At 36.0% G+C, this 10776-nt stretch overlaps 1 protein-coding gene across 2 annotated transcripts; it reads right to left on the minus strand.

The window, feature by feature from the left end:
• Positions 1-3724: 3724 nt before the first annotated feature.
• LOC148845809 (GDSL-like Lipase/Acylhydrolase superfamily protein) lies at positions 3725-7511 on the minus strand. Of its 2 annotated transcripts, none has more exons than XM_088954631.1 (5): positions 6711-7511; positions 5339-5545; positions 5096-5247; positions 4368-4638; positions 3725-4176 (listed from the first exon to the last, which is right to left on the minus strand). In XM_088954631.1, exons 1-5 carry the CDS (start codon positions 6976-6978, stop codon positions 3908-3910), a joined length of 1167 nt encoding a protein of 388 aa, XP_088810757.1. In that variant the 5' UTR covers positions 6979-7511; the 3' UTR covers positions 3725-3907. The 2 variants fall into 2 exon arrangements, with proteins under 2 accessions (XP_088810757.1, XP_088810758.1); XM_088954632.1 differs by having other exon boundaries at positions 6777-7433.
• Positions 7512-10776: the final 3265 nt, after the last annotated feature.

A 10776-nucleotide genomic window follows, 5' to 3' on the forward strand; every position in this document is an offset into this window, starting at 1 on the left:
AAATGCTACTAATTAGATCTATGTCCAATAGTTTTAACAATATAAACCCATATATTTTAAAACTTACTCAATAATAAAACAATTTTTTATCCAAGTGATGACTAAACTATTCAATTATCTTAATCAAATTGGCCAACACATGAAATCAAAGTTATATAATAAAACTTTTAAATAGAAATAAATGTAGAAAATTACAAATATATAAAAAAATTGACACATTTGTGATATTTTTATTAATCAAATAAAAAAAAACAAGTGTAATAAAAATTTATTTTTATTAATGATGAAAATGAAATACATAATCTAAAACTAACCAAAAATGAAATTATTTTCCTTTTTAACAGAGATCAATAGTTCAACTGTTGGGTCAAATTTGTCAACCTTTAATGTCATAATTAAATAATAAAAATTAATAAAATATAAAAAACACAAAAATAAAATATACATAAATTTTGCAAAAAAAAACATTTGGGCACATGTATTATATTGTATATTTATTATATTAAATAAAAATAAGTGTACATAACAATATTATTTTTACACACATAGAAATAAAAATATATATATAGAAAAATTGAGCACATTTATAACTCCATATTTACATTAGTATTAAAAATATGAATAAGATTTAGTAACTTTATTTTAACTAAAATACCCATTTTTTTAAATTTAATCACTATTTAATTGTGAGGTTTAAAATGTAGTTTGAACTACAAATTCCACCCCATTCAATTCCCTTTCTTTAAATCCTACATTTTTTTTTTATAAATGAACAAAAAAATATACATTAAGAAGATAAAGCATTACAAAAGGAAGAGTCCAGCCAAGTGGGCAAGCCTGTCAATGATACCCAAAACTTTACAGCCCAATATGAGGTGCTTACATAATCAGATTTAGATTTTGCAACCTGCATCCGATTAATAATGAAAAACAAAAAAAGAATACATGAATTCTATAGAAAATTTTGGATACATATATATATATATATATGTATATAGGTTTGGACACCCAATATTTAAGGCTAATTCTATGATGCTTGTGTTGCATCATATAGCAAAAGATGTGATTGGTTGAACATGATGATAAATATACCTTGTTAAAGGTGAAAATAAACTTTAGGACATGAAACAATGAAAAGTAGCAAACTTTAATATGATTTGCTGAGATCTAAATTTAACATGTAACTAATATGGTGAATTAGGGATGGCAATGAGGCAGGTTCAAGAAAGGTTTTGTAAATTCTAGATCCTACCTGCCTCCCTAAACTTCCCAACTAATCAACATTATATTTAACTATAGACATAATTTGTTTCGGTACCATTGCCATTTTAGGCTCAAACGCTTATAGATGCAATGAAATTTTCACATGAAAATTGTTTGGTTGGTATTTGTGCTAACTAGCCTTTGAACAAGTGTTTTTGAGCAATTTTGTGTTTGGTTTTGGTTTTGTTGCTGATAACATTTAAATTAGGGGTGCTCACGGTTCGGTTAACTGAACTGTGAGCCTATTTTTAAAATTGAACTGGTATTACGGGTTTCTAGAAAATTGGTAATCGAAATCGAACCAAAGTCGATTGGTTAATTGATTGACCAGTTTGATTAACCATCAGTTCCGTTTGTCAGTTTTTTGGTTTTTTATATTTACAATATATATTATAAAATATATATATAATAAAAAATAAAAAAATATATTATATTATATTTTAAATAATAAATATTAGGGAAAATTCCACTTTATTACCCCTAACTTTGGGGGTATTGTCAAATTAACACCTGAACTTTCAAACATGTCATTGCAATACCTAAACTTTCAAACGTGTGATGCAGTAGAATGTATCCCTACACTGCCATGTAGGATGTCAACTAAGAGCTAGGTCATTGGACTGTTTCTTCAAATGGGAAGGTGATGGAAGAAACATCCATTTGATGATTATTTTAACTCAAAACAGCCTCGTCCAAAAAGAAAAATGATGGATTATTTTAACTCAAAACAGCCTCGTCCAAAAAGAAAAATGATGTTTAAACGCAAAAATCCTATGTGGCACTAATTTGGCAGCGTTTCAAGTAGAAACAATTATTACATATCAAACATCACCATAGTCGATATACGAATGTATACAATGCCCATTTGGGAGGACTTTCACACAATGGCTTCTGGCTTTGTTTTAATAACTTTTTTTTCAAAGCAGCTCAATCAAAGCTTCAGCCCTCCCAAACGGCCCAATATTATACACTCTTAATCCAGTTCTCTGACGTCAATTCCTCCCAGTTCAAGATCAACTTGTGTCTCATACATCGAAGCTCAAACCCCAAATTGGCAAATTTTATGCTATGCTCCAAGATATGTTTGACTCCTGAGAATAAGATGGTGTTTCGAATTAACATGCTTGAACTGTTTATAAAAAAACATGCTTTGGCAATATAGCTAGTTTCCCTTCACATTGACCGTTTTATTAACCTAGACTTGCTTTAAATGCCACAGAATCCATGAACATTAATTACTTTTCTATCATTAACCCATGAATCGATCAATAATAAAGTCAAAAAATAAATATATTGCTCTTCAGGAAAAAATAAAAATAAAATCCGTTTATTTGTTCTTTAAAAAAACCATTCAAGTAATAACCTTTACATCTCTATACATTTACTCTACTCTTCTTACAGTTTACACTAAAAAGTTTTTCCATCAGTTTCCTTAAGGTTATGTTTGGTTTAAAAGTAAAAGTAGGGCAAGGAAAGGAAAGATGTAAAGGTTTCCCTACTTTTTCCTTTAAACCAAACATAGCCTAAATAAACCAGTTTATACTGATCATTATAGACCTTAATAAACTAAGTTTGTGTTTGGCACCATTACTAGCTATTTCCTTTTTCAATTCAATTATATCGAATCAGTAATATCAGACTATACAAGAGAGGTAGCCATTCAGGGCAGAGAGACCAAGTACATGGCCTGTTACGAGATAAAGCCTGGCGCGCTAAGCAATGGGCCACTTTGTTAGCAGTCCTCCTAACTAAAGATACCGAGACAGTTGGAAGGCGTGACAAATAGCTTCTGCAGTCAGGGATTATGGAGCTGATTTTCCACGGTGGCTGAACTGTTTCCACCAACAGAAGCCGAGCTATAACCGAAGCATCGCCTTCAATGATCACATTATGAAGATTTAATCCCATTGCGAATTCCAGTCCATAGAGGAAAGCCAAGACTTCCGCTTCAAGTGATGTACATAGCTGCAAGGGGATTGCTCTAGAAAACAGGTGAGAGCCATTATGATCACGGAGCACAATACCAAACCCCGCAGCCTCAGTACCCGTAGCTCCATCAACATTTATTTTTATGCGGTTCTGGGGAGGTTTAATCCATTGTCTTGAGACATTTTCAGACAACTGCTGTTCATTCAATGGGGGAGGTGAGCTTCGACATGTCTGAAGAATGGAGTTGGTATAGGCCTATGCTCTGATGAGAACCGACTGGGGGTTGAATGGTTGATGTTCAAACACCTTCTTGTTTCGATGCCACCATATGAATCACATCAGTTAACCTCTGCGCTATATTTTTACTCGAATTACAATCCATGCACATACTTAAAGTGCAACCAAATCAGATCGGCGAGACAGCAGGGCAAGAAATCAGAACATGCTCCAAACTCTCCAAACTCTCCTGACATAAGAGAATTACTTCATCTAGAATGACTAGACTTCACCCCCTGAAGCAAAAAAACATTAATTTGATGTTTCTAGAAACAGTCTCTCATAGATGCATTTTTAAGTACACTTATTTCAACTATAAATAGTCTCAAATAACAACAATTGTATTGTATGCCAATTTATAATATTGATCAACATAAAATGTTTCAGGAGAGAAGGGGTTTAAAGGATTTTGTTTAGTTATGAAGAATGGGAAGCCAGATTAACCTATTGGTTGTAAATCACAGAGCTGGTGAATGGGAAAAGGAGGGTCGAAATAGGAACCATTAAGAATGGCCAATGTTACAAGCTTATTTGCAGCTTCAGTTGCATGAATCCCATCCCAGCTCACATAGTTGTATGGGTCTTCACAAGCTGTTGCTTTTACAGTGCTCCCATTAATTATCCTGCTGTTTCCACAGTAAACTTGAGGATTAAAATTGTAATCACCACCCCCATATCCACAACAAGCTTTAGTTCCATAAATTAACCCTGCCAGGAACAATTAAGAAAGAATAAGTTGATAAACTTAGAATTTGATGAATATTTGATACTATAACAAGGGCCAAATATTTCATATACTAGAAGAAGATGTGTAGAAGTAGTAAGAAATAATTTAAGCGCCGATAATTTAACCGCTGCAAGCCGAAAACCAGTCTATAAGAAGTGAGAAAGAAGCAAACCATGAGATTTGGGATATCTGAAAAGCTCTAGCATAATTGAATATATGTCCACATATATGACGGATGCATCTGGAAGAGCTCTGCGAGTCTGAGTGAGGGCATCCTTCAGCATGTTATTGTAGTCCTTCACAGCATTGTTGTATGAAATCATGCAACCATACATGTCCAAGTCGGAGCTGTTGTGAGGAAGCTGTACCAGAAAAGCTGGGTAGCATCCGACTGATGCAATATTAAGCACCAGGAAAGTCCGTCCTCCTAAGCCATATAGCTCCTGCCATAGTTTAATTGTGAGGAAACTCTTTATCTAGAACGATTGCACTTGCTTCACCAAGCTTATTAAGGTTGTGTTTGGTACTATTGTCACTTCTACTTGCAATTTTTAGATTGTTCAATACAAATTTTTGAAAAATTATGGTCACATCACATCAAATAACCACTAGCTAAAAACATATAGGCATTAGATTGGTTGTTGGTATTTATATTAGAAAGTCAAATTTGGCGTGGCATTTGTGATAGAAAAAAAAATATTTCTCATAAAAATTGTATTAACCAACCTAAAACATTGCAAGTAGAAGTGACATTAATGAACCAAACACAACCTAAATAAATCCACAACTGTTGATTCAAGTAAACTGCCGTTGATCATGTGAACATGCATCAAGGTGACATTGATAAACTCGTATTTTTGGTACTTTTGTTAATCCTAAGTAGTATTTCTGAGCTTTGACCTGGACAGTTGCAGCAATTTGAGCGACCACCTGAGGAAGATATTCTTTCACACCAGCTATACCAATGGATTTCAAGTTGGAGGTGAAGTCGTTTTGGCCAATGTACAGTGTGTAGAGTGATTTCCCAAATATATCAGGGGATGGAAGGGGACCTAGAATGAAAATGAAAGGAAAATAAAATTTGAATTTCTTGATACCCATTGAGAAATAGATGCACTACATATATGATATACACTAGATTACCTGGAGCCTTTTCATCAACTCTAGCCTTGAATGCCTTGATTTGATTAAGCTGAATGGCCAGAGAGAAAGGACTAATCCCGGTCACGAAGAGGGAAGTATTTGGCAATAGCACTGTAGATGCCAATGTTGCGAAGTTGGCACCATGCCTGAAATCTGATCCGATTGACTGAAGATATGGGCTTATAAATGGCAGCCCCAGAGCTTGAGCTGTTAGGAATGGAAAGAAAAGAGTTGGAGAGGAGACAAGGTAAAATGAAAAGACCAAAGAAGATGCATGACTACCAAGTGGTGGCTCGGTTGGCATGGAACTGGGTAAGCCCCAGACGAGATACGGTTTCGAGCCCCGCTACTAACAGCTCCAAATCCACCTTTGAGAAGAGTATATTGTTGCTAGATAAAAAGCGCAGTACTATCAACATTTGAGTGTTTCTCATAATTGTTTAATCAAATTTATACTTGATCAACAATTTAATTTGAAGCTTTCATAATACCATAGAGATAGGTTATCAGATAGATTAATTTTCTTTTTCTTAATATCTTGAGCGTTTCAGTCAAGAGACAGAAAATGGAAGCTACACAGCTATGGCTTCTACCTCAATCATACTGTTGGGAAGTTTTCTTTGATGAAGACAGGCATTATAGGGACCATTTCCAGCTTTGGCCTCTTACCTTCTGGTTAACATTTGCGTAGAGTTGTAAACAAACGTGACAAACCCACCACTAGGCAGTGGGCACTAGCTGTCCAGGAGCTTCCTGGTTCTCATTGTATGATTGGGGAAGTGGGAAAACGGAAAAGAGAAACATTTTCTTCCCATTTCCCAATTGTTTGCTACCTCCAATGCATTTCTAAAGCTTAGTTCCACTGTACGCTTGGAATCAAAAACGAGAAAATATATAGCAGAAACAGTACTGTACATGTGGTTCATTACATAAAAATGTACATTTGTATACTTAGAATATGCCAGTAGAATCCAATTTCATGCCTAACTATTTCGAATAATCTCTTCTGCATCTATCGCCATGGTACTGGAAGTCGGAAACTAAAACATGTCTTAAATCACAAAACCAGCGTGGATTGAAATGAACTATGCTTCGATCATGAGTTAAAGAGTCTTGGGTATTAAGTCTAAAAGCATGTAATCAATATAATACTGCAAGAGCATTCAGCAAGTACTTGTGTACATTGATACTAATTATCAGATAGAGTTTTCCACTTTCTGATCGACCCAATCCGAATCTAAACCATGAAATTAATGAAAAAAATAATAATATAGTAAAAAAAGAAATATAAAGGGAAGATCTTAACATATCCGTTACTTGAATGCGTCATATACCAAAAGAACCGTTAATGTTTCTCTGGTCTGGGATTTACCCAAGAAATCCACTATAAGCCGTCCATCCGCAGCCCGACCGGAGGGTTTCTTGAAGTACGTCATACCAAAGGGACCGGACTCCGCCGGAAAAGCAGCCCAAAAGCCACCTGTGTCAGAATTGGAGTCTCCAAAATTGAAGATTGCCTTAAAGTCGCATTTGTATTCGCTTGACGAAACCAACATCGCCAAGAACAACACCCAGATGATGATGGAAAACGAAAAAACTCGACGAGACCCAGCAAAAGTCTTCCTTATGCGGGGATCCATTTTTTAGCCCAGTGAACTCTTGCACAGAATCAATAATCAAAAGATAGTACAGGGAAGAAAGTATCAAGTATCAAGTGAAGAACATCAGTGAACACAGTCTGAATGAAGAACTTGTCTTATAGCAAGAAGAATATTCCTATGATCACATGGCTGAGCATTACTCTGCTGTTGGTGTTAGAGAGGTCGTCATCTTGTGGTAACTGAGTTGGGTTAGTATCTGACATATGGGACGCCAGAGTAGTATAATGTAGAACAAAGTCTGATGTTAGTGGCCAAATCAATGAAATTTAATTACCATATTTGATGTGTTCACGGCAGGATGCGGAAGGATCTTTCATCTTGCCAGTGGTGGATGCGCCATCTCATCTCATCCCTATATGAAGTGTCGGTGAGGAGAGAGTCATGAGACGCAGCTGCCTAGTAGCTCTCGTGGAACTAGCTTCCAAGTTCGAATTTTGGAGTTTTTCTGGTATCATAGATTTTAGGGGTGATTTGAGTTGAGTCCACCTCAGAATTCATAATGCTGTCATACAGTTCGGTGAGTGTCAAGGTGGGGATTTAATTTATCAATTCTGAGGTGGAGTATATTATTAAATCGCTTAGATTATGCTTAATCCAACTAACCAAAGGATTATGTTTTGGTAAAGTTTACCGTGTGTTTTGTTTGGTGGGCATTTTGTGATAGGTTTTGAAGGGAAGCTTTGGTAATGTTTATCGTCATATCAACATTTTTTCCATCACATTCATCCACACATTGATATTTACAAAAGTGGGTCTTGATTTATGTGCACGTCAATCATTGGGGAAGTTTAATTTTAACGTTTCTCTCAACGATTGAGCGTTATTCACTGTTCCACTGATGTGGCACCTAATGGCACCTAGTTATCCATAAACGATTTACCAAGTACTTTTCTCGGTTTTGAAGACAAATCATGTACACACGTTTATTTAATAAACGGAAGCTATACCATACACATACTTAATTGTTTATTAGTACCAATATGCCCAAAATTAAGATGAAACGAGGAATTCACACTTTGAACTTTTGAGTTTTGACATACTTCAATATGTCACATGTGTTTTTTACTAACAAGTAACGCACGATATAAGAGAAATTTATGATGCTTAAAAGAGATGGAAACTGGATTCAATCCATGTAAGGCCGTTTGAACAACCTTTATAGCCTTGCAAATATCTCCCCCTGAAATAAAGCACATTAGTACGGAGATAATCCCAATGAAAGGATTTGATCAATCAAAACTTCTCATGAATTTTGAGAGTTAGATCTGCTCTCATAGAGCGCACCTCACACGGACCTCACAACCCCATCCCACCATGTATTGGGAACATCTCCAATACTTTGTGTTGTTATTCATGGAGAGATGTTCTCAATACATGGTGGGATGGGGCTGTGAGGTCTACCTGTCTATGTGAATGTGATTTGCGTTCTGTGAGGAGCAAATCTCAATTCAAATTCTGATTGATTAATTGTGTTTTCAACTCGTTGTTGACTGGGCCGGTTGAATCGTTCGAACCATCACCTAGTCAAGATTTTGGGTCCGGTTTGAGTAAAACCTGGGGAAATGCCAAAAACCGTTGACTTTGTCACAAATTGTTTGATCCGGACAGTTAGACCGTTGACCCAGTGATGGATCTATGGATCCCAAGGAGCCGTAGGTGCTTTGCCCCACTATTTTTGTGAAAAAAAAAACCCTTTCTTGGCCTTAAATTGCAATTTTTAATATTTTTATAAATAAAAAATTAATAATTAAAATAAAAAACATAAATTAAATATAAAATAATACATATATAATATCTAAAACATAATTATACATTATTTATTGATAAAATATGTATTTCACACACACACACACACACACACACACACACACACATATATATATATATATATATACATTGACATGGCACAGTCTAAACCATTCAACTCAACCAGTCGAATTAGTAACCCGTGACCTGGAAGCAAAAACGATTCAGCCTCCTGATCGGTTTTTAAAACATTGTTGATTACCACTCATACCTAGAGCTGTAAAGTAGGGCCTGACACGATATGGGCTATACCGAGCATGGCCTAGTTAGTGTAGCAATTGACCTAACACGATATAGTCCAATTGTATATATATATATCCCAATTGTATTGTATTTTTCTTGAATTTCTCATATATAAGAAATTGTATACAACAAAATTCATATAGAATAAAATTTTAAAGATTTTTTTTTTCAATTTCTTATCTATTTTGTTAATTTATTTTAAATTCTTATTAAAAAATAGTGCCTCTCACAACCTGGCCCACCTAGGCTCATGTCATGGACCTTCCTAGGCCCAACCATTGAGGAATTCTAGGTCGGGCATGTATGGCCCACCCAGGCTTGCATGCTGGAACAACACGGTTCACTAAAGCACAGGTGGCCTACAAAAATCGTGCCATGCAGCATGGCACTACCCACTTTACACCTCTACTCATACAACAACATGATACACACACAAAGTGTTCGAAGCTTAGAAATTTACAAATAAAATATAGGAATTGGGATTTTCTCCACACCAACCTCATACCACATCCCACCATGTATCGGGAACATTTCCTCATGAATAATAAATACAGATATGGGAGATGTTCCTGATGCGCAGCTAGGATATATTGTGAGGTCGGTGTGATGAGCACTTTGTGAGGAGCTCCAAATGTAGATGTCCTTCCTATATCACAAGTATTATTAGACGGGACTTATTGTACAAAGAGAAGAATGTTCAAAGAAAGATCTCCCATTAGGGATAGCAACAAGGCAGGTTTGGAGACGGTTTTGAAAATTCTAAATCCTACCCACTTCCTTAGACCTCCCAATTAATGGATTGGAATTTTAGAATCCTTTCCCACCCTACTCTACCTGCATTTAAGCGTGGGGTGGGTGAGATTGGCTTGGGTCTAGAATCCATATGGACCATATCTAATTTTCTATTATTATAAATAGATACATAAAAGCAATAGCGTGAACAAATATTAAAATTTCCAATTATTTGATCAAACATGTAAAAAACACAAATTATCAATTATCCTTCGCATATAATACAAAATATTATTACATTAAATACCTAGTACATAAGTTAATAAGCCTTCCAACGAGAATCATGTTTAGCCTAATATTATATCCTACCCTTACCCATAATGATTGGAGAATCCCGAAACCCATCCCAGCCCCAAAACCTAAAAAAATCCTCCCCGTTATGGGGTGGGTACCAGCCGGGTAGGGTAGAAATTCCCAATCCTACTCTCGTTCTTCGTATTCCCAAGCATTGGTTCGAATATATCTCATGCACATTGGAGCAAATACATCTTACCGTAGCAGTTGGGAAAGAAATAACGATAGAAACATAAATCACGAGGTTAGTTTTGTTCTCTACTGCCGGGTCCAGTGAAGCAGTGAGATCTGTTAATCAAATTTCAGTATCGTTTTTCTCATGTATATTTCTCCTCTCTTGGCATACATTGGGTTTCAAACAGAAGATAGCATACGGATTGGTAATAGGGGAGAGCCTGTGGGGTAGGGATGATCATGGGCCACGCCGGACTTGGGCCAATTTTTACAGGGTAGTATTCTCATTTTAGGGCCACTCCCAGCCCGTTATCTTGTGCAGGCTTGATACTGATTTGGGCCAGTTCGGGCTTGGAAGAAAACCTTATGCTCAGGTCCAGAAATTTCCAGGATGAGCCGGGCCAAGACAGAAATGATCAACCCTACAGTAGAGCCAGGATAATGGATACCTGTTTCCACTGGGATCAG

This window comes from Nelumbo lutea, chromosome 7, assembly GCF_056320005.1.
Source record: "Nelumbo lutea isolate HS-2025 chromosome 7, American lotus-T2T, whole genome shotgun sequence".
In the NCBI taxonomy this organism is placed as follows: domain Eukaryota; kingdom Viridiplantae; phylum Streptophyta; class Magnoliopsida; order Proteales; family Nelumbonaceae; genus Nelumbo; species Nelumbo lutea.